A 27,186-nucleotide genomic window follows, 5' to 3' on the forward strand; every position below is an offset into this window, starting at 1 on the left:
GACTAATTTTAGAAAGTGACGTGTAGTTCACAACAGACAAGGAACAGGTCATCAACTAGACCAAAAACCAAAGAAGCAACTTAGTTTTTGTCTAGTTTGAATGTTAAATCACACCAATGTTATATAACCAAGCAATATATATTATTTTATTTATAGTTAGATGATTGTATTTTGCATGAGCATATGAGTTATTCCAGAATTGGCCATTTTGCCTTTAAAATTCTTGAAGTAAACCTTCACTTTTCTCATTTTCTGCCATATGTCCCTCAATGATAGGTAACAGGGTTGCAAATCCATTCGATTGTCTTTTTCTCAGTGGTAAAATGTAGCTGTTACAGTTCATCAGCAGGAAAGACTTATGTAAATAATTGTGGGATGCCTTATTCTGATAAGATGCATAACAGGGTTGCATGAGGTAAAGTGAGATATTCAAAAAAGGCTATGTATTAAATAAAGCAAAATAGAAGCAGAGCACAAATGTGTTCAACTCGTGTACAATGTGATTCACTGCATTCAATTTATACCGTGATAAATGCATGTTGTGGGAAACATTTCAATGCTTATAGTTCCTGTGGATAGGCTAGACTAGAGGTTGATAAGATTAATGAATATTATGTTAATCTAAGCAAATGTTTCCAGTTGCAGGCGACAGGAATGAATTACCCTCAAGAAATGAAATTTAAATGTCAGTTTATCTCTAGAGCATCCATTTAGTCATGAAGCAAAAAATGGCACAGTAAATTAGTGTTTTAAATGTTTTTATATATATTTATATATAAATTGTTACAGGAGATGTAAATGTACTTAGAAGCAGCAGTCTGCTTTTAATTTCTAAGTGTAGAATGTGCTGGACGCAACTTATACCTGTGTGTCTGTATGCATAAATAGAACCCATGAGGAATAACGTCAAAGACAACATATACATTACCTTTTTAAAGTTTTATGGTTATTTGAAAATATATTTTAGGAAGAAAGTGACTATTATGGAAATATGGGTCAATGCTGAATTTGGGTTCATTAAGGTCCGATCCTTCAAATTCAAATTAATCAACATACAAAACACTGAATCTTGCATAAAGCTAATGGAAATGTCACCAATATACTTACAGTACCACATGCAATGTGTTTATTTTCCTTATGTTGTAACACACATGGAAACACTGCCTTTATTATCATTATCTGCCTAAATGAATAAAATGGTCGATTACAAAAATCAGGCAGGAGTTCATATGGGCATACTCCTTTTTATTTGTTTCAGGGAAATCAATGAGAGAAAATTGGTGTTACCAACTCAAACTAACTTTTGTCATTTACCCTGCAGATGAACCAATTATTTCCCCCCCTTAACAAGAGTACTATGCACATTAGACAATGAAAATTGTTGATGCAATGCTTTATTTCAAATGCAAAAAATTCAAGATGGATAATACCTGCCAATGTCTGAGGTAGCTCCTTCCCTCTACTGCACATTAAGATCAAGTATGTGATATTACATTCAACGTTAGGAGCTCTTGTATTACAGAGTTGTGGAGGGTGTTCCAAATTAAAACAATAAAGTATTTTGTGCATTTAACGAAAGCAAGAGACATCACGCCTGCGAAGTGTACTCAATGGACAGATAAGACATGGTGATTGTGTCTATGGCTAAATCACAGCGAATTAAAACACGCTCAAAGATAAAACAAATCAAAACATATTTTAATTGGAGGATCTTTTGAAATAAGTCAAAAAATATGAGACCAGTGAAACAATGAATTGGAAGAATACAATCAGAAGGATTGCAACGATACTCACTTTTTTTCCATTTTTATTAGAACTTAATTTAATCAGCAAATTTGTGACCATGTGAAACACTTCACTGATTTTCAGTTAATCATTTTACTCAAGTTTGTGAGGGTGAACTTCACTTAACTATCAGTTCCTCCAGGAATGGTACAACTCTACTTCCATTTATTACTGCCAGACACGGTGGTAGAAACAGGCCAAGAAAGGCAACATTCAAAAAAAGTACAATTTAAACAGCTTGATTGGGAATTCACACTACCAGTAGTCAGATGGCCATGTATTAATGATTACCTCTAAGAATTAATATACTTTTTGAAGTGGACATTAATGATGAATTTAGGCTCAATTTCAAGTGATTTTTTTCAGCATTACACAAAACTAAATTGCGGGAGGCTTTTCTTTATCTACAGATATGTCAGTGCATATCGTCAAGCAGTTAGAAGATTTTTTTTGCACAAGCAGAAGGATAATTGGCGGGTTTCTGGGTGAGATGTTTTCTGCTGGAATGTTTTATGTGTTTTATGACAAGATACAAGGGTACTTTGGATGCCACCAGTCCACAAGCCTTACACTGTGTACAGGATCCAGCACAACCTGCATTCCACTGTGATCGGCTCTACTCTTGCCTCTTCGGATCGGTGAATCATGGAACACTAGACGGACGCGGTAATGGTGCATGTCTGTGCTGACATTGATCGTGAACTACAACAGCAAACAGAGAGGACAAATTTTAGATGTCATGTCAGATTTTTTCCTTCAGCCACACCTGCTGATGGCAAATGCCAAATTTAGACATTAAGAATAAAAAAAAAAAGAATATTAGACCAACCAGGGAGAGTGTCATGCCCATGACAATAGGGGTGAAGATGAAGTTGAATGTTGACACTTGAAGCATGTAACAATCAGAGTTTGAATTTGTGTGGACATCTTCATACTGTTTGGGTATGCGCAAGGGCTTTACACAGCCATTCTTGGTCTTTTGCTAGGGAGGATATTAAAATAAGGATCATAAACTGTTTCTAAAATGCAGCCGTTCTACAAAAAAAAGTCAATACCTGCTTTAAGAACTTGAAGCTGAATTCCCACAATCCTTCTGGGCGACTCTCAGTAATCTTTTTTACTCCGAACAATAAACACTGCAGAACCAAAGGTGAATGCAAAGGTTTAACCATTTACACAGCGGCAACACAGAAGATGAAGGTTGTCAAAATTATCAAAGTCTCGATACTGAAATGTTGTATCTGGACACTGTATAAAACTGCAAAAAAGATTAATACTGAGCCCATCTGATCACCGTTGCACCTCCCCCTTTCCTCACTATGGACACTGTATACCAGCCCGTTACATGAGACAGCACGTCCAGGGAGGTAACATTCAGTTAAATGTATTTAAACGTTTTCTGTTTTGCACGAGTGCTTACATTCACTTACGTACTAGTTCGGTTATGTTCCATGTATGTTTTTTCCTCATAAAACTTCTTTCTAAGATGACCTTTGCACCCAAATTAGGATTAGTTTCCACATGGACACCTTAAATGTTAGCCACTACAGAGTCAGACCAAGAGCAAAAAAATGCGACAACACTAGTTTCAAGTCCAACAATTCACCGAGCAAAACTAATATGGTTGTTAAGCTACAATATTTGTCTAAGCATGCATGACAAGAAGGTGACAATTTTATTTACCTTGGAATTGAGCAAAGTTGTGGGTGTAGCTTCAGGCAGAGTTGTAATTCTGGAAACACGTGAGATGAACGGCTCATACATATGGAAAAGGGAACGAATCACACGGGCCCTGAGACTGCACATCCTGTCAACGCGATCGGGCAGGAGATGAAACGGCAGCTCAAAATCAATCCGGTAATACCTTGAAATGGAAGAAAATAAAAATATAGTGGTATGTTTGTTATACAATACAGCTAAACCGTGGAAATTCAAATAACAAACTCTTAATAAGGCGAACATGCTGTAAAAAATTCATCACACCTTTTGTATAACCTGGTCCAAAAAACTGCGGTGCATGTGACTATCCATGCATTCCGACAGATAAGTGAGAATCGGCATATATCTTCAGGTCGAATATAACAAGAGAGGACAAGCCAAATGTCCACTGGATACTCCCCGCCATCACTCCTCTCACTGTTCTCTGGAAGTACGCAAACATGTTTGTGAGGATGGGACCCTTTTTTTAATGACATCCACACTGGGATATGATACCTGTTCTCCTCTTGCTCTTCTTCTTATGAATCACTTTCGTTTCGCCCTCGCCTTCTTCGTCGCTGCTGTCCATGCCATTTATTTTGATGGTTCCAGCAGATGATAGAACCTCCTCGACAACACCCTGCGATGCTTCCAGGCCACATAGTAATTTCACTGAGAAGGAAAGAGTTCAAGTTGATCAGGCACAAAAAATAATAATAAAAATGTGTACACCAATGAAGGTGTAATACCTTCTTTTTCAACTGCATTTGCAACAGCTTTCTTCACCCTACCAGACTTAACAACGGCTGGATCGGCATCAGCATAATCAGCCACAGTCACTGGGAAATAACAAAGAAATTAATAAGTGCAATATTCATGCAGAATGTTTATATAACATGCATGCAAAATATATTTAGGGGCTTATTAACCAGCGAGCGACTTTGGACCTAGTCAGTGCAACATCAATGAAAGCGAAAGGAGAACTTGTAGTATTATGAATCAAATTGAATTATCTGCCTGTCTTTAGATCTCAACTACTGACATGGGACTGAATCATTGTTTTGGCCAAAGGGCACGGAAACAAAACGCAACGATCATCAAAGTACTGAAGTCAACACTCCATTATTATTCATGAAGCACAAATGTAGCAGGACGTGCTGGCTGCTGGCCCGTTTGCTAATGCAAATGTGGAGGAAAACTCGACCTACCTGATTCAGAGCAAACGTCCCCAGCTCTGAATTTCAGCCGTTTTCGGTTCCCTTTTTTGGGCATATCGACACTAATGTTGTGTGGACGCTTAACGTGGCTGCGAGTTCAGCCATGGCTCAATGGCAAGCTGAAATGGAGAATAATAAAAAAGAATGGGAGAGATATTAAGAATTACACCACCAGAATCTTCTGCCATCATGGAATGACGCAATATCGCAAAATATCGCGAGAGTAGAGTGGATTCATTCAGAATGCGGCGATACTTTACCGCCGCCTATCGGCTAATACGGAACATTATTTAGCATACATTTATAATTGTACGTATAATACTACATACAACAGGGGTAGGGAACCTACGGCTCGGGAGCCATATGTGGCTCTTTTGATGGGCGTATATCGCTCTCCGCTACCCTGTGTGGTAAAATATGGCAACCTAAATTTCGAACGCACCAATGGGAGCGTCACGCAGGCACTACCTTAATCATATTTTTTCTTCATTAGACTCTTCTGCATGCATACTCTCATTGAAACTCATTGATTAGCCACAGTGAAAAACAAATTCTCAAAAGAATTCAGGCTTTTTTTACTTTCAAAGTGGTGAAATGATTAATGAATGCACACATGTTTTTACTTTTAAATTCTGAGAATGTCTCTCAAGGAATAATGTTCGAAAATATGAATTGTTTATGGCTCTCTTTGTCAAAAGGTTCCCCAAGAGCTCCTATCCTTATCCAGTCTGTGTTTTCCATATCTCCCTCCTCTACCACACCTGAATCAAATGATCAACTCATCAGGAAGCTGTCCAGAAACTCCATACCAATCCCGATTATTTGATTCAGGTGTGTTGGTGGAGGCAGACATGGAAAACAGACCGGAAACCGGACTTGGCCACCCCTGCTATACGGGAAGTCTGGTTCGCAACATTAAAACATTCAAGTTAAAATGATTTTAGATTGTAATTCTCACGAGGTGTCCACGTGAGTGTACTTTTCGAGCCAACTTTAGTCAAGTCAAAAGCCTTTTTTGTCATTTCACAACAGCTGCGTATAACGAAATTAGTGGTCAGGGTAAGTGGTGTATAAAATTGATTCATGGATGCAAGTTCTAAAAATGGCATTTATTATGTTTCCATTGAGTTAAGTTTTAGAGAGAACTAAGCAATCACTTTTTTCAGAGACAACTTTAGTTCGAAGGAATCGTTTTTTTCTCCCTGAATGGATTCAGGATTATCTTTATATCGATCGATCGACCGATAGATCGTTTATTACTAATTTAAAACATTTTGCAAATGTCTTCAGCAATCCTGCAGAGGGCGCTGTGCACTCACGTGTGCCATCATGTCCTGTAATGAACGTTTGGTGGTGATGGAGCTACAATCACGCAAATTCCTATCTTCTACGCCCATGTTTGATCTATGAAGCATGGAGCAGACGACACGCCCGACCGTCTAAGCACACTATATATCATATGAGATATAATTGTAACAAGTGCACTCCTTGTGCGTGTATATATGTGTGTGTCTGTCTGTCTGTGTGTGTGGTAGGAGGAGATGGAAGCAGAGGAGGCGGATGCAGTCAAGACCCCCTCTCACATAGACTGCACACATATCAGCACACACACACACACACAAGCACACACATTGACTCCAAGCACAGACCAGACGCTCTCTCACGGGCCTATTGTGGTATTTTGGAATCGTTCCGTACTATGATCTCCGGCGTGCTCGCGGACACCGCCCCTCCGAGCGGCCGCGCGCCTCAGCTGTCAATCACGTCTCGCCGGTCTTGCTACATGTGAGCGAGGGAGCAAGTGCATGGTGCGCCGGCCAGGGCGGATCTGCACACGGGGAGAAACGACGCCGGTTCACCAGGATGAAAAGTCGCCAGATATCGTTTCGTTTCCATCTCTCTGAATAGGTAAGATGATGTGCTGTTGAAGATTAAGATGATGCGCTGTTGAAGAATAGACATGTCGCGTGATCACCGAGGCGCGCGTTCAGAATATTGCTGTCCTTTATTTCTTTATTTATTCATTCATTTTGCTTGCGGCTTCGACCAGTTCAAATGCATACATCTCTGTTTTATATATTAACACGCGCACCTTTCTTGAACCGCTAGTTCGCCTCGCCCTTACATCCAGCACAGCAGAGATGATGTGCGAGGTGATGCCGACCATCAACGAGGGGGACTCGGCCGGTCCCCCGAGAGGAGCCGGCAACGTCCCGAATGGCTCCGAGCAAGAGGCCAACTTCGAGCAACTGATGGTCAACATGCTGGACGAGAGGGACAAGCTACTGGAGTCCCTCAGGGAGACCCAGGAGACCCTGATTCAATCCCAGACCAAACTGCAGGGGGCGCTGCACGAGAGGGACGTCCTGCAACGTCAGATCAACGCAGCACTGCCTCAGGTGAGGAGCAGCCAGTCTCTTGGGGGAGCACAGGCTCCATGCTTTTATACAGTACTATTATTTAATACTCTGTGGTAATCTGCTTGGATGGGGAACAATCAACAGTCAGGTGGTCATAAGGGAATTGGGGTATGTAAAGCTATATAGCCACTGCACAATTCTCAAAACACTCTCAGCAAACAAATGTTGTCATGGTCATTGCTGAAGAATTGAGAAAATCACAATCACTAATGGTGAACTATCAAGTTGCATGAAAATGGATCAAAACAAGTGAGTCGAGACCTTCCACAGAGAAATTTTCAATTGAGGATAGCACAAACTGGCTGAACCCATAACCTATTTTAAAATTATATTGGTCTTTGCAAAGGCAAACATATCTTTTACCAGATGCCAATGCACTGTTTGGAAATAACAGGGGTGGCCAAACCGGTCCTGGAGGGCCCCTGTAGGTGGGTTTTTGTTCCAACCGATCCAGCACAGGCACTTTGACCAATGAGATTTCTGCAGAAAACAAGAAGCACCTGACTGCAATCCACTGAAGGACTAGGACACCAGATTGGTGGAAAAGGTGTCCTCTTGTTGGGTTAGAATGAAAACCCGCACCCACTGCGGCCCTTTGTGAAATAGTTTGGACAATCCTGGGTTATGATGTTTATAATGTTGTGACTGTTTGAAACGTGTGACAATTTTTTGTCAATGCTTTGGTAATTTATATGTATTTTATTAGTTTGGTCCAAAGAAGAAAACGTAATTCACCAGTTTTGTCTTGACTAGAATATTTGGGAAATCTAGCAGACAATCATCTTCTTGCATGAATGGGCAAAGAAGGGTGATACCAACACCTATAATGGGTCTGATAACTCATCCAATGGCACTAATTAAGAGGCAAAAACAATTTCCTTGCTTGTGAGTTACTTCTTGTGATGTTGCAGATGTAGGTCGTGACTGGCGTCATGTTGCCTTCTTAATGGGTTGATGTTTTTCAGCTCTTGATCACAACCCTACTGCATATTCAGCCATATACTTGACTAACAAGAAATGTGGAAAAGGGGGTTGTGACTATAAGTCTGGCCCACATTTTGCTTAGAACCTTACAGAGAAGAGGCCATAGTCTTCCTTATCATTAATATGTTTGATGAAACAGCCTTTATATGAGTTGGTGATCTGGAATTTCTTTGATGATAGCCCATGAGTATGTGTTTGAGCATAGAAAGCTACATGAGCGATGTTGCAGCCACCTAGCGTGGCGACAATGAGGCCTCAGCACATAATATTATGTCATCCCTTCCGACCCTAAGGTCTAAATGAGTGTCCTAATGTCACACTGATCATGATGCTTCACCGTGTGTGTTCAGGTGAGTGTGGGTGAGGGTGCTAGCAAATGAGTGTCTGTTTGCTTGAAAGAGAAAGAGAGAGAAAGCCAAGCTGGAGAGGACAGAATCGCTGCAGCCGCTTGTGGGAGAAACATGGCTGCTTGCTAGTGTACATCACCCAGGGCTGTGTATGAACATGTGTGTGTGCGTGCACGTGTGTGTGTAAGTGTGTGTGTAAGTGTGTGTGTGAGAGAGAGTGAGGGAGAGAGCGAGTGATGTCATTTCTAATCTTGCTTCAGTTTTATGTGTAATTGTAGCAATGATGCTACTGTTAGTTAGACTTGCATACACCTCAGGAACATTACACACACAAATTTGTGATTGCTATGCTTGATTATAAGATAACTATAATCTAATATGCACAGATGCACCCCCACCACACATACTCCCTTAAAAATCTGGTCTTTAACAAACAAGCATTAGAGCAAAGGTGTTGCAATGTATCAGGCCAATTTATGAAACTCAGAAGACAAAATAGGCCACGGGTCAAATTTTATTAGATCGTTACAGGAGAATGCTGTAAGGAAGTTATTTTATTGATCTTCAACCAAGCCAAGCACATACCTTTTTGGCACAAGGCTTTTTCAATCTGGTTTGGTGGTGAAGTAATGTCTTCTGTGTTCCATGCACGTCATAATGCGTGTCTATCTTGTGACAATTTGAACATAAATGACATTTCATTTGAATTATATTTCCATTTTTCTATACTATGTTAAAGAATGGTGGAATTCTAGTCATAAAATGCAGTGCAAAAAAGATTTCCGATTTAGTACAGCTTTTCATGGACTGAATGTATTATTACAGTGTTGTTCTCTTTGCTGTGGCCAACATTGCTGTCTAGCCCTCCAGTCTTAAATGTCTGAATGTGTTTTTGCTCTTCTAAATCCACTCCCCTATATTCCCAAGGTGTCTCGTGTCATGCATGAGCATAAGCTTGGCAAGACAACCTTGTTATTGCCAAACCAAAGCGCTATGTCCTCAGCCGATTTCGCCAAACAAACATTTGTCTTCCATCGTGCATCACCTACACTTAGTGTGTGTGGCCTTGTTTCGGTGTGTGTTACGATCTGACAGTTCTGGGCCATTATGCTCCCAGACAGCCAGGAAATACCGAAGACAAACTATAAAAAGGCACTGAAACATTGGGGACACAAATATATTGTTAAATCAATATGTTCCAGATGGTTTTCATCAATAATGAGTATTATTGGTATGGAGGCTGTATTTGTTATAGAGCTGCAGTGAGTGATTGTTTAGCATGGCTGACTCGCAGTTTTGAGATCAGGGGTTCAATCTCAGTCTCTGGAACGTTTAGGTGTAGTTTGCATGTTTTATTTTATTGCCTGTGTGGGTTTTCTTCGGGTACTGTAGTTTCCTCCTACGTCAATTCCAAAAAAACGCTGTGGTAGGGTTATGTACCACTTCAAATTATCCCTAGTTTTGAGTGTGTGCGTAATTGGTTGTTTGTTTGCCTGTTTTCTCATTGCGCCTGTGGACCGGAACCCGTGCTTGTGTCCCACGGTCCTGAATGCACACCAAATGCCCCACTTTTGTGTCATTTGAATTTAAGACTTTAAAACCTGGCGCCACGGTGCAAAAATGGTTAGTGCATCCGCTTCACAGTTCTGAGATAGAGCCTTCAATCGTGGGTTCTCACCTTCTGCAAGGTTTTTTTCTGGGTACTCTGGTTTCCTCCCAAATCCTCAAAATATATATGGTAGATTGATGGGTTTTTGTCTTTAGACGTCATGGGGGCGAAGAATAGGAATGAAGACCTTTACTGGTCCCCAGTAAATTGGGGACCACTGGTTTAAAAGAGATTTTTATACTTTTATATGCCATATTCTGCTTGGGCGATTTCATGGTCAATTATCATTCGAAGTAAATCTGCACAATTTACTGTGATAAGTACTTAAGGCCATAGAGCCCAGCCTACTACGTATACTTGGCTTGGATAGACTCCCCCAATGTAAAACCAGTGAATCGCTGACCAGTGAATCGCTGTACCTGTTTAGATTGAGGTCAATGCCCCTGCAATGTCCTTCATTTTAATCTTAGCTACTCACCTGCATCTGTCATAATGTCAGTTGTGACTGTTACAAGGATCAAATCTCTCCACATATAGACAGATTTATTTGTAAGCAGCACATCCGAGAAACAAGATTTTTCATTTATTAATTTTAGCAAACTGAAATCCCTCCCTCACTCACTTTTCAGAGAACGACAGTGCTCTAACTGAAAAATGAAATTGTTCAACTGTATCCATGACAGGCGGTTTTCAGGCGTATTAGATACATTTGAAAAAAACTATTGTTTCTTTGATGAAAAAGTCCCAGTGAAATAAAAGCCTTTGCATTCAAAGTACAAAAGGACTATAATAACAATGGAAAATCTAAATATATACTACTTTTACCATGGCCAGCCACTAGTGTCTCAAGCCAATTAGCATTAGTTGTTAATTTTTAAACCTAAACTTGTATGAAGGTTATTTAAAAAAAAAAAATCGGAATAATTGCAAATTCCACAGTGTTCCCCTGCAGTAGTATTGTGAACTACTAGCCTTACATGCATCATCATTTACAGGAGTTTTAAAAAAAATAAATAGTAAACAAGAGGACGCTTGTTTATTTTGGTGCAGTGTAATTGTTTATTGTTTCTGACTTGCTGGTTTGTTTGCTAAATTGAAATTTCCATATATACTCTACAAAGGAAGGTATACACTTTAATTGTGTAGTAATTTGATGCAGCCTATTAGTTAAGCGTGTGGATTATGAGGCATTATCTGATTTTCAAGTGCAGAGCACCGTGGGTAGCATCGAGACAAGAATTAGCAGGGAACAGTAAAGCTGTTTTTTTAAAAAACATTTAAAACGCTCATACAGTTCAGTATCTTATTCGGTGTTCGCCAGGGTTACAATTGAATCACTGAACCAGTGGTTGCAATTTGTTTTACATTTCTATTGGTACAGTGGCTTTTCCAAGTATGGTTATGAGTATAACAAGGTCAATTTCGACTCCTGAGTCGTTTTTCCCTTTCTTGTCACCATCTATTGTTAGTTATTTTGCCAAGCAACCCTAGCGTGGTGATGGAATTGTAAGGGATTCCTGTGGCTTGAATACATGGCATTTGGTTTACAATGTTGAATGTTTTATGGATTCCACAGTGAAGATTTCTTATGGAAGCTGCCCCATTTTCACCTTTATTCTAAAAATGGCTAAGCAGAGCCATACAAGAAAGAGGTCTCTTAAGGTTATAACAAATTTGCAACAACACTCTGTCTGCTGTAATGTTTGGACACCTGTTCCACTGGCTATTTTTTGCGTGTATACAAATACACGGGAAGGACACACACGTGCGCTTCCACGCGCAATGCTGCCATTCCAAAACAACAATCATTTCTTGTTCTGAATTTTAATGACTGCACATGCATATCCATTTGTATCATTCATTTGACCTCTTCTATGAACCACAAATGTTGCAATTGGCAGCTTACCCTTGAGCATACTCATAGTTATTCTGTGCATTCATGTTTATGTGTTTATTTACAATTTATATAGGTATGCCTCGTCCTTCGCCTTGCCTTGTAGACTTGAATTATACCGAATTTATCAATACAGTTGGATCTTGTATAAATAGTGCAGTGCAAAAGTTGTTTTATTCATTATTTGGGTGAAGTATTTGCTTAATGCATTTCCATTGCCATATTATATCAATGGTTCCAGTATAAATAAGGAATTATAAAACTATATATATATATATATATATGATTTGCCAATAATTAAACAATATTTTGTCACAGGAGAAGGAAAAGCCGGTTACTTGCATTGTTGTTGCCGTGACGATACAAGGAGAAAGCCAGAGCTGTTTTGCATATTATTTTTAAGTTGGTTGGGCCGCTAAATGCTGTGCATTTATTTGGTACCTTAACTGTGCAGAGAGCGCACTGAGTCAGAGCTAATTTGAATTACAGCATTTTAGCCCTGATTTTCAACTTGCCGGTAGCGTTTTGAGCTGGCAGAGAGGAGGTACATTGGCTCCAGCAGTACGGACAGGAGACGAGAGGCTCGTTGATGCGACAGTGACACAACCCAGATGTCGCGAGAGGTTTATATCTGGATCTGAAATGTTTAGGCCACCAAAGATGACGATTAACTTCTGTACTGTCTCTTCGGAGTATGCAGTTTAGTAATTGTAATATCAGCCTTGCCTGGTTCTGTCTAAGCCGGCGTTCACATCATATGCAGTAATGCCAATTAATTGTTTTGATATTTTTTGTGTAGAGCTTCATTTATAACAAACAAATGCAACGCCCAGCATGAAAAAAACCTTTGTGGCAACATTTAAAGATTTTATGATACTGAAGCCAAATTTTTATTTATTTGTTTTTTTACCTAATTGCTTCATGTGCAGTGTCAAGAAGCAGTGTTTTTTGTACCTTTCTCCGCTTAAGTTAAAAAAAAGAATTTGCCCAATTTCGATGAGACCTCGTTTTGCTATACATTATCCAGAATCTGTCCTTACGATTCCCACAGTTGTGTTGGCAGGCAAAGAATGAGCCACTTAATATCGATCCAACTTTTCCCTTGCAATTCCCAAATTCATGCACCTGGTTTGTTTTGTTTAAATCTCTACCCATTGTAGTAAAGCTTTTTTCATCTCAGCTATCACAATTTTTGGGGTATTTTATATATTTAACTGAAATTGCTGGCCTTTACAACCCAATATTTAGATGGGAAAATCATGAAAATTATCAAGGGTCTTTGGAAGAAAGAAAAATATGTGTAAGTCTGTGGAAGCCATATTGAAGCATGTGGCTGAGGATCCTCTGGCCGACCCCACTAACGTTGCAGAAACAGTCGGGTTTTCCAAATGTTACAATATTTTCTGCATGGTACAATGTGTTATTGATATATCAGTGTGTGAGCAATAATGCATGCACACACCAAGTGTTGTTTTACATGATTGGCAGAGGCCGCCAAATAGGACAATATTGGAAGGATGAGTTATTGTGCCCGTTCTTATTGGTGTGCTGCCAATGCCCAATCTTTTCTCTGTGTTACGTAAGCCCCAAACAGGGGAATTTGGGTTGATGCAGAGCAAAGTGGAGCGTAAAGTGAGCAGCTGAATGCCACCAAGAAACCCTGTTAGTAGAATCAAGGGAGGCAGCAAGAGAGAAAGGACAGAACATAAGAAGTCAATAAAATGACATAAAAATATTCTCAGGTGCTTCATCGAGAAGCTTTCTCAGTACATATCACGTACCTTAAAATAAGACAGTCGAGCAGACCATTTGGTATTTTTTGAAAAGACACAGGCGCCTGCAGCTTGTATGGCTTAAGTGCTGTCTATCATATAAAAATGGCCAAATTCAATCCAAATCAATCCAAATTCAACAGTACATACATCAAGACAGCTCAATCTCTATCTAATTGAAGGATTCCAGATGTCACAAAAGCAAAACAAAAATAATGCACAGTATAGTAAGTAAAAGGGAGCCTGAAAGCAGGTATCCATCGAGTCCAGTCCGTTGGGCATCTATGATACCAGAGACAAGATGTTGATGACCTGCTTAGATAATTGATATATGTTGCTAGAGCAAGGTTGGGTGGCGTTGGAACACGTGTGCCGCTGAAAAATCTTATGGTTTGCCCCAGCGATCCTGGCCCTTGAGGCCAATTGATAGCACTTAATTAAAAAATAACATGTAAGTAAGGACAGAAAAGTCAAGATACCACTGTCTTAGATAATGATACAAAAGTGAGATGTAACTAAAGGAGTTTTCGCACATGAAACAGTTAGTGACCTTATTCCAGAGTACAGTGGTACCTCGTCTTACGGCGGAAATTTCGATCGAATAATTCGCCCGTCATGCGATCAAAATTTCGTGATGCGACCAAGCCAGGTCTTTTTTGCATATCTTTCGTGTATAACAATAACTACGAGCACGGAACGATTAATTCAGACGAGTTTGTCATACGACCAGGAAACGCACAACGCGCGGGCAAAAAGAGGGCTTTCTGGGTAATGAAGTACGTATACTCGTGCACACAACACCATAGGCAATGGCAACCTTTCTCAGAATAAATATAGGGCTGGAACGAATTAATTTGTTTTCCATTCATTTCAATGGAAAACGTCCGCTCGAGTTACGAGAATCTCGTCATACGAGCTCAGTTCCGGAACGGATTAATCTCGTATCTCGAGGTACCAACGTATTATTCCAACTTACATTATCTGTATTTCTCTCGTAGCAACAGCCGACTAGACTCACACTTTCATTTCCTCCATCTTGACAGCTTTACATAATGTGTCATTCCCTTTTTCTCAACAGTTTGCAATCCTCTTTCTGCTTTGTAGCTATTCAGTTAGATCCAAGAACTCCTCGAAGCTCTGTCTGACCAGGTCGCCCAGCTTTTAGCCCCCTGAGTTCTAATTGATTATAATTCTACATCACTATCACCGCGGTGCTGCCCTCTCACACCATGTCTTTACCGCACCATCTTTGAGTAGCATCCATCCTTCACCCCCTCCGTTCCTTTGCCAGTGCCATCTGGCTCTCAGTACCAGGCACATTTATTTTAGTGGGGCACCAATTTGTCCCCTCTGCCTCATGGGAGATCAAGGGAGAAATGAGAGAAGGAAAGATATATAATATTGATTTAGAAAGCCTTAGAAGTTTGACTCTAGGTTTGAAGGGGAACAGAATCAAATACAGAATCAAATAGTATGAGCAGATATATATCAGACTTGCTCTGGCAATGCTGGGAAAAACTGTTATTTATCGAAACTACAAGTAGGAACACTTACTGGTGTGATGAAATATGCAGTTTATAGAAATTCAAACACAGTATGTATATGCACATATTTATGTGGCAGCATCTCCTAGACCACTTTTCAGTAGACACGTAAATTATAGCATCGGAGGCCAAAGTCCATAGCTGAACCGTTAGAGGATTTAGAGAATTTAATGCGGGATGTGCCCCATGAAATACAGTTTGTCAGCGACAAATGGCACACCCCTATTCTGCTAACACCCCCTCCTCCCCACACACGCAAAAATCTCTCTGAGAGCGTGACTTGCAAATGAATTAGAGGATTTTGAAGAAAGACTTTCAGAACACTTACTGTTTAGCTAGTTGGCATTTAACTAATTTTCCTCTATATAAAGTAGACTTCTGTTTATGATTTCTCAAACATAATACTGTTGTCTTTGTGTGTTTGTAAACCAATATGGATATTTGCTTTCGCAAACGGAGCATACCAAATGTCCCAATAAAAGAGAGAGGGGTTCCATAAAATAGATCTCCATTTGTCAACCTCTTAATTATGTCTTTTAAAATCTTCTTTTTGAAATGTCTTTTTTTTTGCTCGTTTTAAAAAAAAATGTCACTGTTTTTTGTAGTGCATTGTGGAAATGGCCATTGCTAAAAGAAAAAGAACTTACAGAATTATTTAGTGGTGGGGTGTCATCAGTTGTACAGTATTTTTTTTAACTGTAAGGTTTAAATTTGTATGTTAAAAAATAATGACAACATAGCAGAGTATGGATTACAATTTCTACACGGAAGGAGTCACTAGTGCTAAAATCCTTAGGCAGTATGCAACCTGCTTGATGCATGCTTCACACAAAACCACATTGGGATAAACACGCAAGATGACTGCTGCCTGCACACTTAAGTGTCTCTGCTGATGCGAATGAGATATTAACCACTTGAAAGCAGTGTCATGGCCGGTCACACCACAAATTAATCCAGTTCTGAGGGCCGTCTGTGATAAATACAAAATGACATGCACCGACTTTGCTGCAGAGGCCACACAATTGAGTTATTTCTACAACTATACATGTGTTCATGCAGAGGTGGGGACTTGCAAAAGGGCAGTTTGCAAGACTTACAAAAATCAGTTTTTGTCATATTTGTGAAAACTTTTAAATTAATAGTACTATCTGTTCACCCAACTTGGATTTCAAATATAAATTTTAATAATTTATCGCACCTGAGCGAACGCAATCAAACACAGACAGACGGTATGACCACTGTGCACTTGGGTATTTTACTATTTGTAACAACCTCTTATCTTACCTTGGACTTTTATATCAGTGTCAAAAATAAAATAAATTAGAATGAATGGGAGGAATGGCCCCTCAAACAGATAGTCATTTTAATTATTTTTACTTCTCTTCGACCCTTGAAGTTTTAGGGCTCTATAATTGTAAACAGACAAGACTTGGCGGCCGCAAATACTGTTAGATCCAGACTTTTGTGCTAGCTGTTTGTTTGTCATTTTAGAAAACCAATTTTCAAACTGGCCAAAGAGAGCAAAGGGACTAAGGTGAGATATCCACATGCATCAGGTACAGTTTTGTAGCAGAAAGTCGATCTAAAGTTACCCCTACTTCGACAAAATCAATAGGCTGGTGCAGGGTATACCACCGTCACACTATCACACTTGTTTGTTTGCAGAAAGATGCTAAGCTGTTCTCATCTCAGCATTATATCGAAGTTTGGTACAACCTACAAAGATGTGTAGCTTCATATATCTGCTTGCAATCATGAACAGTTCAAATTCACTTTTAAAACACATGTGGACTCTTTGAAGATCAAATTTCCATCAGTCTCAACCGATGTTGATGTGTCCTCTCACCATGCAAGCTTGGCTCTACTTGCAGCATTTTCATGTCACGGCGTTTCGCCTTCTCTCGCTCTGTCTTATCAGCAGAGCTCGCTGCAAGCTTATGCGCTGAGAGGCCTATTAGTTAGCTATCGGTCTGTCAGATAATGCTTCATATCTCTTTGCTCAATCATACAGCTTTGCGTTGGCTCCGTAAGGTGGGCACTGTATGTTTTAGTCCGTATTAGGCCATACATGTCCTCTAGCATTTTCATGTGTGCAATGAATGGACCTAAATCAGCTATTTCATGTGTGCAATGAATGGACCTAAATCAGCTCATTAAAATAAGCACCATTTCTCCATCGAAGCCTGAGAGCACCATTTTTAAATGAATGTGTGTGCAAGTGCAATGCAACCACACACAGAATCTTTCAATGGAAATAGGTAACATGAGTGACTGCATTATACTGTCAATGGCACCTTTTGATTCTTACAGCCTGAAATCCTATCCTTTGATTATGTGGAAAAACTGCTGGTCACGTGATGGCACGAATCAGAGTTCAGCAAGCATTGCAGTGCTCAATTAGAATAATGGGGGCTTAGACATGGCCGTCGTTGGGGCGGACTGAGCTGTCTTCCTCTCACTCCGTGGTTGCCACTGTCTCATATTGGCCCGCAATAATACACTCCAATTGCCCTCTTATCTAAAATACTTGTCCCATACTCCCCCATGCATGCACTGCATGTAAATTTCCATTATTTGATAACATATAACTAGTAATTTAACATTCTAACTTGTACCAGTGCATGTTTAAGTATGTATTTTCTGCCTAATCAGATTTCAACTAGTGCTGCCATGTCAATTTAATCTACCTCAATCATTCAAAGTATGCCATAAAACACATATTAGCAATCTAAAAGTCAAATGACCATAATGTAATTCAATGCATTTAGACTAATACATCATTCTTGGACCATCGTATTGTTACAATCCTGACAGGTACCATTTTGTATTGTTATTATTTAAGATAACTAATAGAAAATAAAAGATTGGGGGAAAACTAACTAAGTGCTGTCACTCAGAAACACAGTATCAGAGTGGCTCCCAGCATGTGAACCCTTTTAGATTTTGATGCCATCAAGCATGTGAAAGCTCACAAATGATCATCAGGTCCAAAGACAGCTGTGCACGTAAGAGGGGGCCTGCCGTTGCATTACGTAAAGGTCACTTGAAACTGTACTGTTTACATCCCACTATGGCATCTTTTATTGCCCCACAGCCCCCACTCCTCTTATGTTAGCCTCTTCCGCTGCCATCTTCCATTATTCCTTTCCACCCATATACGTGTTCAGTTTTTCTTGCACTCTTTTGTCATTGTGAATTGTTTGTTTTTGCCTACTCCAGTGTGGACTAGGGTTTCTTATCTTCTCAGCTTGAGGTTTGCATCTTGCTTCACTCACTAAATAACCACTCTTCTCTTTTTCCTTCTTCTCTTTCTCCATCTTGTCTCTTCTCTTGCGTGTGAAGCGTAATGAGGGTTGGGTACCCTCGAGGGAGCGGACAAACTCAGCCAGCCACATGGAAATATTAAGGTTTAATTGGTCAAGATTGGATTCCAACATGAAATGTGACAATATATTGGTCTGTTCCTACAGAGCAACATCAAATGTACCAGTACATGCGTTTTTCAATTTTGCACAGCACATTCCATGATGTCTTGCAATAGATTATCCTATTCCAACAAACCATCAACCTGAGCCACTGCTGAGCTTTACAGTAACATTTAATGTGACACTTTCTCTTGATTGTGAGCCTCCTTTAACAGCTGCTTATGTCTGTCCAATTTGCCTGATTTTAAAGTGCTCAAATTGAAAATCCGTGGGGAGAGCTCTACACCTCTGCATGCATGAGTCAAATCTCTTTTGTTATACTATAATTAAACCTATTTTTATCCTAGCATGAAACATTAGCATCTGATCAAGAAGGATAAGTTGCCATTTATTGTGCATGGGCACCAAGTCAGCATTATATAGTCCATCGTATATCATTATTTTCAGGTTACCTCTAACCGTCATTTGTCATGATCAACACTTCTTTAGTGTCCATCTCAAATTACAGTGGCTTGTTTTTTGTATTACACATAAGATCCCAATGGAAATACACACCTCATCCAGTTGCAGCATGTTTAATGCTGAGCCAGTGGGATACGAGTCCCTTTAGGCTTCCCCTTCGCTTCACCCCAAGGAAACCACTGGGTTGGTTCCACGATTGCACACGTTAAGTACACACAGTACACTTCAAATCAGCCCTCACACCCCCTACAACATCAACCTGTCAAGTCAATGAGGCTCCATCAGTGTGTACGCATCTGCATGTGCCGACTCAGATCTTTCTTTTACCACCTCACTTCTCTAAGCGCTACACATTTGATCACCATGGAAATGGGCGGATGAGGTGAATGTTGACTTTCTGTCTCCTGGGATGGCAACTGTCAGCAACACTCAATGCATATTCAAGTATCGTTAATTTCAGTCATAGGTCTTGTAATGAGATAATTGCCACAAACATTTTTTATGCTTTGAAAAATCTTTTTGATCATTTTTGCTCCCAAATAAAAGCTGAATACATCTTTGAAGTTAAGACACCATCACTGGCTGTTCCTCGTTAGACAGTCAGTTTTCAATTTTACCAAGAAAAGAATTGCTGTATAACTGATGACAATTGGGTTGTAGGCTTAGAGAGAGAGAAAGTTTGGTTCTTTTATACCACACTGCCTTTATTATGCACATGGTTTGGATGCCACTGAAAAGAACATTGTTGATCCTCACGGATGTTAGTGTTTTCCGGTTCTGAACTGAATTCTGGCTCGGATGCTTGAAACATGTGGTTGTGTTGAGATAGGAAATATTCATTCATTTTAGGCGTTATCCTCATAAGGGTTGCACGGGGTGCTGGCGCTTAGCCCACAGAACTGTGGGCAACTGGCGGCGGACACCCAGCCAATAGCAGGGCACAAGCAGCCAATAGCAGGGCACAAGTAAACTAACAAGCATGTGTTGCACACTCGTACCTAGGGACACTTTTGAGTCTCCTATCATCCCACCAAGCATGTTTTGGGGATGTGGGAGGAATTCGGAGTAACTGGAGAAAATCCACTCAAACATAGGGACCACATGCAAACTCCAGACAGGAAGGCCGGATTCTAGTGGGGATTGAACCCAAAACTGTGAGGTGGAGGTTCTAACCACTTTACACTGTGCCGCTACATTGTAAACATGCTCAATCATGCTGAGTGCAGGTATGATGTTTGAGTGATGTTGGCACAAGAGAGGGGTGTGGCTTGGGCACAGTCATCAGACACACCTAAACATATGAGACGTAAAAAGTCCTATTTTCTCCCTTTTTAAAGTCTCTTTACATATATATATATATATATATATATATATATATATATATATATATATATATATATATATATATATATATATATATATATATATATATATATATATATATATATATATATATATATATATATATATATATTTTAATTGGGCTGTTTTGTTTCCCACAGTCTTTTACTTTTGCCCATTCAAGCATTTTTTTTTATTTTGACTTTAAGTCTACGGTCCCTTTAAAAGTTGTCTCTCTCTTAAATATTGCTGGCTGTGCATGTGTCTGCCTTCGTGCTTGTGTGTGAGTATTTGGCAGATGCAGCTTCAACCTTGGTGGTTGGTTCTGATCAGCTGCCAAAACTGAGCGATTTAGTGTGTTAGTGGGTCTGGCTGAAAATCAGTGTGAAGGAATTCCCTGTTCAATGTGGTAGTAAGGATGAAAGCCTTGCTAAATCCAAAGGAGAGAATGAAAAGATTCTGTAGCGCTTGTCTAATTTATCTCGCTAGGTGAAAAAGGCAGGAAAATTAGCTGTGATTTAAATGGCCGTAACCTGCTGGGCTTATTATTTTTTTAATGGGGTTAACATGAATATCAAGAACTTCATTCTTTTATTCATTTTGAAAGTACGCATATATTCCCTACATTTTGCCATTTGTATTATGTTACTGCCATTGCTAAAAGTATCAAAAGCATAGCCATTAAAAGGTAATATTCAATCATTTTCCGTGACACTTATTGTCACAAGGGTGGTGGGGGTGCAGTAGCCTATCCCAGCCAACTGGGCAGTAGGCAGGGGACAATGGTTAGAGCTATGTAGCACCAAAATACACTCATTTTCAGATTAAATGAAAGGAGCAAGTGTCAATAATTTTTCAGAATTTAACTGTATTTTGGTGGAGGTTTATGTTAATGATTTAACCATATTGTAAGGGAACTAACCAATGCAATGTCTTTTGGGAAAACTTTTGAAAGAAAGCTTTCTAAAATTGTTGAATCGTACGTATTGCTATGGAGGGTTGGAGTCGTGCACGTTTAATACATTGTTCAGTTGCTGAAGATGTATTTTTTTATTTGACATTGACAGTGCAGAGGTGAAGGCTCAGTTCTATTGTTAACGGTTCACCACTGGATTATAGTACATACTAGACAGTAAAATAAAGGTTTTATAAGTAAATAAATGGGTCTTAGAAAACACAAAAGAAAGTGCCTCAGTTGTTTCCTCTTAACATGTTCTTAGTTAAGAGATGTTAGTGGAAAATCAAGTACAGCCTGTGTATTGGGACTGTGGAGAATTTAGCAAATCATTATATGGATTTAATGTTGATTTACGAAGTGCTGATGTCACCTCCTCTTTTCGCACGTCTGCTGCCTACGTAAATATCAAGGAAGTGGAATGGGACAAAGATATGCACTATACAGGGAAAAATGTAGATTTAATGAAATTGAGGAATAGAATAATACCGAATAGAAGAGGATTTGAAGACAATCAATGATTAAAGAGGAACTTTTCACCTCGGCATACCACACCCGCAGTTTCCCTGGTTATTGGGGGTTGGCACCAGGCAGCATTGTGTGTCCGGGTGAGTGGTGTTCCTGGATGACATCATACAGTAGCTTGCTGAGAGGTTTGACTGCAGGCATTTACAATATTTATAGACCCCCCTTAGTACCGATGATCTCACTCCATCACTGTGTGACTGGCCTGGCTTGGCAGACCCACAACGAGCAAAAAAGTGGCACATACAAGTTGCTCAAGCAGGCCAAGCCACACCCAAATACGCCCCGGATATCAAGCTTACATACATTGTGTATCAGTAAACCCATTTACGATTAAACAGTTGGTATATGATTATCAGCATTAAAAAACACATTTTAAAAACACGTACACACAAGCATGCGTGCACACACTGTGTTTATAGCATTTATACATCCAGAGAAAATGAGCTGCCACCGTGTGAGTCATAAGGAGGACTGGTTCTTAGTGAGGGATTAAACCAACGGGAAAATAGGGACCGCTACAGTAACTGCAAACACACACATTTATGCAAACGCATGTGCAGTAAAATGACCTCGTTCCCCCTAGACATGTCCATACTACTCACACAGGCTTTAAATCCTCATTTCTCAAAATAAACAAAATTATCTCTTGGGAGAATGTAGGTCTTTGTGTATCCGCGCGTCTGCATGTGTGTGACATCCATCATGTGATCACAAGGACCCACATGATTTATTTATGACATGTGATTTTTATTTTATTTTATTCTGCTGCTTCCCTTGTCCTGTAATAACACAAACACACACACACACACACACACACACACACACACACACACTACTAAGATGATTTGCCTCGAATCTGGTTCGTTGTGTCATGGCCATGCTGTTTCGGCACCTATGGGATTTGTCCTCGGGATCTTTTGTCTCCCCTCTAGACAAATGGTAGGCTCCATTATAATAGACAACATGCTCCAAATAATTGCCAGATGTGTTTCCATTGGATTAAGTAAATGCCTCAATTCTACACCTCCTTATTCCTCTTCTGGATAAAAGGTGGTGTCACTGGCAGTTGGCGAATTGACTTTTCGGTAAATTATAACAGGGGGGTTACCACATGGAAAATCTTTACCTCAACACACAGAATGGATGTGGCATCAGTCAAGCTTAATCTTACAGAGAGGTGACATTTGGAGAAGAATAACCCTTGAAACATGTTTTTTTAATGTTAACTCAAAAAGATTTATTGATTGAGAGGAAATGAAAAACAAAATATTTAATGTTCGCTGACAAGAAAAGAGCATACTTTGCAGGAGGGGAGGGGAAAGTCAGTTATTGAGGATTTGCTAAAAAGCTTTGAGAGTGGATTTATTACATTAAGGAAAGCAAATCAAGTATTGTCCAGATAAAGCATAAACATCTATTTTCAGTAAAATACTATAATATACTGTGCAATATCATTATACAGTATATTCACTATATTATTGATGATGTGAAGGAAATAACAAAACAAAAATAATGAAATAACATGCACAGTTGCCTACTAGCTATGAGTGATACAATTTCATATTGCTTATGAATTCTATTAATATCAACGTACATACAAAATCATGTATATAAAATAAATGCAATGTAGGGTCGTGAGAGCTGAGAGAATATGAAAAGTCTTTGTATATTACAGAAGTCCCAGTTTCATATGCATCCCTGCTTTTGACTTTAATATGTGTGTATATTTGTGTATGTGTTGCTTAAACAATTTTAAAGAAGGGCAGAGTATTTTAGGCGCCTGTGCATGATAGGAAGGTATTGCGGCACACACATGGACACGTTTGTCGCATGCTCCCTGACACTCCCATGGACCATGATGTTGAATGTGCACATTTATTAGCGCTATATAGTTTTAGAGGAGAGCAAAATGAAGTAAGACCAGGGACTGTATGTGATGGATAGGTGCAGGCAGATTAATTAAACAGCTCACAAGGGCCTCTCACATCCAGACGAAAAAGCGGCACATTTCAAAGTCAGCACTTGCCAGGTCGATTATGTGCTCTCTGTACTGTCATCTAGCCTTTTAACCAATTAAGAATGAATCTCGGCATAAAACTCATGTTCAGCCAATATACAGAGAAAGGTATTGTTTAGTTGCCCATGACAAATTGGGGAAGGAAAGATTAGTTATAATAGGGAAAGGGGTAGTAGGGGGTTTTGCCCTGAAAAACACTTAAGAGGAACAAGTTCACTTATATGCTGGTAATTTCTGTTGTTTCATCTGAAAAGTATATGATGGGTGAGGGCTTTAGTTATGGTCTCAACTTGTCTCAGTCTTGATTTGGCTAAATTCTGGCCTGTGCTAAGTCTCAGTCTCAAATGGTGTGGTCTAGAGGAGAACACTAACACACAGTTGTGTTGAGTTACATCTGCCATTGCAGTTTTGTGGTTTGAAGGTCAAGGACAGTATCCCTGACCTCAACACAGCCAAACACCTTTCCTCTCCCTCTTATTGCAGTGTTTGAGGGAAGGTCTCTGGGATTGATACAAGGAGGACACATGGAGTAGTTTGCTTTATTTATCTTTTGATCTAATAGAATTCTCATTAATATTATACATGTGTGAGGGTTGTTAGCGTGTCAGTCTCACAGTGGGAGACCTGGGTTCAAATCCACGTTGGTTCACCTGTGTGGAGTTTGCATGTCCTCCCTGGGCCTGCGTGGGTTTTCTCTGAGTACTCTGGTTTCCTCCCACATTCCAAAGACGTGCGTGGTAGATTTATTGGACACTCTATATTGCCCATAGGTATGAGTGTGAGTGTGAAGGCTTGTTTGTCTCCTTGTGCCCTGCGATTGGCTGGCCACCAATTCAGGGTGTCCCCCGACTCTGGGCCGAAGTCAGCTGGGATATGCTCCAGCACCCCCTGCGGCCCTAGTGAGGATAAAGCAGTTTAGAAAAGGAGATGAGAGATTACACAGCTGTCTTCCGTTTTCCTCAGCTGACAAGATCTACTTTTGTACACAGAGCACACTGAATGAGCAAGTAGGTCTCATGTGACAGGCGGGTCTTTTTGTGGACTCTTTGGGGACTTCCTGGTGCTCCTGCATATTCAAGTAATCAGCCAGACTTGTCTGTATATGCAACTGGGTCTTTTTCCGGAACTGGTTGTTTGTAAATTAACCGAGCCTAAATAATGTAGTTTTATTTCGATGCACAACATTGACGCCCGGTTATAAATAGAAAGATTTCTGGGACAAACGACTTTGTGAACATCTTGGCACACACGTTGCTTGTGAGGCTGTCTGTGCAATGGCAGTACGGTCCCGACGCCACACTGCGATCGAACAGGACGTGGCAAAGAGGAGACTGAGCGAGTTGAGCAATGAGGACGACAGGGAATGGAAACAAAGCTGACATAGCTGCTTTAAACTGGCAGAATGGCAGGGAGACAAATAATTCTGTATGGCAGGAGGAAGAAAGCAACCAGGTGTGTCAGGGAATGTTACCTTTTAGGTTTCCTCTATAGTGCTTTACTTAACACCAGTTTAAAGTCTGCGTTGCTTTATCAGCGCATATTAATTCCAAATTGATAAAAATGCAGATATTGTAATCCAGGTCAAACCCATGTGTTTATGAGCCCTCACAAGGACAAAATTCAAGGGCTTCATTTCGCCATGCATGTGCTTAGTACAAAGTTGTGTATATATATGTATACTATATACATATATATACACATCTATATATATATACATATATATACACATATATATATACATATACAGATATATACATATATATATATATATATATATATATATATATACATATATACATATATATATATATATATACACATATAAATACGATTGAATACTTTTGAACACAACTGTATACTGTAGCTATATATATATATAGGATTTTTTTGTGCGTGGCAATGCATTGTACCGTGTGGATGATAATGATGGGGGTTGGGCTTTGCAGTCGCTGACCTCTGCTTCATGTTCTGAAATAATATGTCTGCTTCTCATAAAGTCAAAATTAGCTAAGATTATAAGTGCTTGAAGAGAATAGAGTAGACTACATTGGATCAAGTGTGAAAGAAAGATCTCTTATGAGATCTGTTAAAAGAATGCCATAAGAAGAAAATATGATTAGCGATTGAGAGACAATGAGTGATACAGACGGCTTCCATTTTGTCATGCAATCAAATTTCTGTTTTTTTCATTAGCTATCTGCATCTACATGAACTCATCTACTGCCTTTCAATTTATGTCAAATCATCACTTGATACTCAGATGAAATCATGTTTCCAAGCATCCTTTCTCAATATGGATGAAAATTGCTATGGGTTTGTGCTTTGGGCATGATGCGACCAGTAGGGGACAGTGTCCCCACACACGCGTGGACAGCAGTGTTGACTGATCCATTTGGCCTCTCAGTGGAACCACATTGACGCTCCAGGGTACACTGAGGTGCTGTCAGTTAATGGAGGAAGTCACCACAATCACTAAAGGACGTAATGATGTGCACTGACTTGTCTGTTTCTCTAATTCATCCTCTCTCACTGTCTTGGACAAGCACACGCTTTCTCAGTGGTGAGCCCTTGTTTCCGTGACAACAAGGTGCAAGAAAGACTTGTTGTCGCAAACTATTTTTGCTTCCTTCTCCACAGCATAGCGGTGTGTCGACCGTTTAATTATAAATTTGCAGATTAGAAATTGAGTTAGGAATGTAACCGTGTGCGAGGGTGAAGAAGTGAGTGATGTTTAATCATCAAGATAAAAGGCTGGAGACAGCAATGTCAGAAACAACAAATCGATTGTGATTTCATCACTGAGTAATTCTACTATCAATTTGGACTATACACTGCTTGCAACTTTTTTTAAGTGCTGAAACATGATTTAATTTCATTCATGGCCACTTAATGTATTCAGGCAAAAACATACACCTAGAGGATATAAATTCTTGCTTGAAAGTACTCACTATTATTTTTGGAGTATAAATGAATTGCCATATCGCAAATTAATCAGAATGGATTCCATAAAAGCTGCATATGCTATCCTGATTTAAATACTGAATACTGGATGAACCACTTTTTTGTTTTCTGTCTTGGAATTTGTTGAGAACTAGGTGTGGCACACATACATTTATAAACATGCCTATCTGTGCCATAAACAAATATAAAATGACTAACTTAAAGTATATACCGTAGGTTTTGAAGTA

At 39.7% G+C, this 27,186-nt stretch overlaps 2 protein-coding genes across 3 annotated transcripts in view; one reads left to right on the forward strand and one right to left on the reverse strand.

Annotated features, from left to right (window-relative positions):
• Positions 1-1,376: 1,376 nt before the first annotated feature.
• On the reverse strand, positions 1,377-4,916 carry tmem183a (transmembrane protein 183A). Its single transcript, XM_077602254.1, has 8 exons — positions 4,692-4,916; positions 4,233-4,322; positions 4,000-4,155; positions 3,769-3,928; positions 3,469-3,649; positions 2,841-2,921; positions 2,615-2,767; positions 1,377-2,487 (listed from the first exon to the last, which is right to left on the reverse strand). The coding sequence occupies exons 1-8, from the start codon at positions 4,753-4,755 to the stop codon at positions 2,305-2,307; spliced, it is 1,068 nt and encodes a 355-aa protein (XP_077458380.1). The 5' UTR covers positions 4,756-4,916; the 3' UTR covers positions 1,377-2,304.
• Positions 4,917-5,560: 644 nt separating this feature from the next.
• Positions 5,561-27,186, forward strand: part of ppfia4 (PTPRF interacting protein alpha 4) — a 46,100-nt gene continuing 24,474 nt past the window's right edge. The window contains exons 1-3 of one of the 2 annotated variants that reach the window (XM_077602250.1): positions 5,561-5,759; positions 6,236-6,608; positions 6,810-7,099. In XM_077602250.1, coding sequence (XP_077458376.1) covers positions 6,842-7,099 — 258 coding nt within the window. In that variant the 5' untranslated portion in view covers positions 5,561-5,759; positions 6,236-6,608; positions 6,810-6,841. The remainder of the gene's footprint in view (positions 5,760-6,235; positions 6,609-6,809; positions 7,100-27,186) is intronic. The other variant, XM_077602253.1, reaches the window with a different exon arrangement.

The sequence above is a fragment of the Stigmatopora argus genome, chromosome 6 (genome assembly GCF_051989625.1).
Source record: "Stigmatopora argus isolate UIUO_Sarg chromosome 6, RoL_Sarg_1.0, whole genome shotgun sequence".
Lineage (NCBI taxonomy): Eukaryota > Metazoa > Chordata > Actinopteri > Syngnathiformes > Syngnathidae > Stigmatopora > Stigmatopora argus.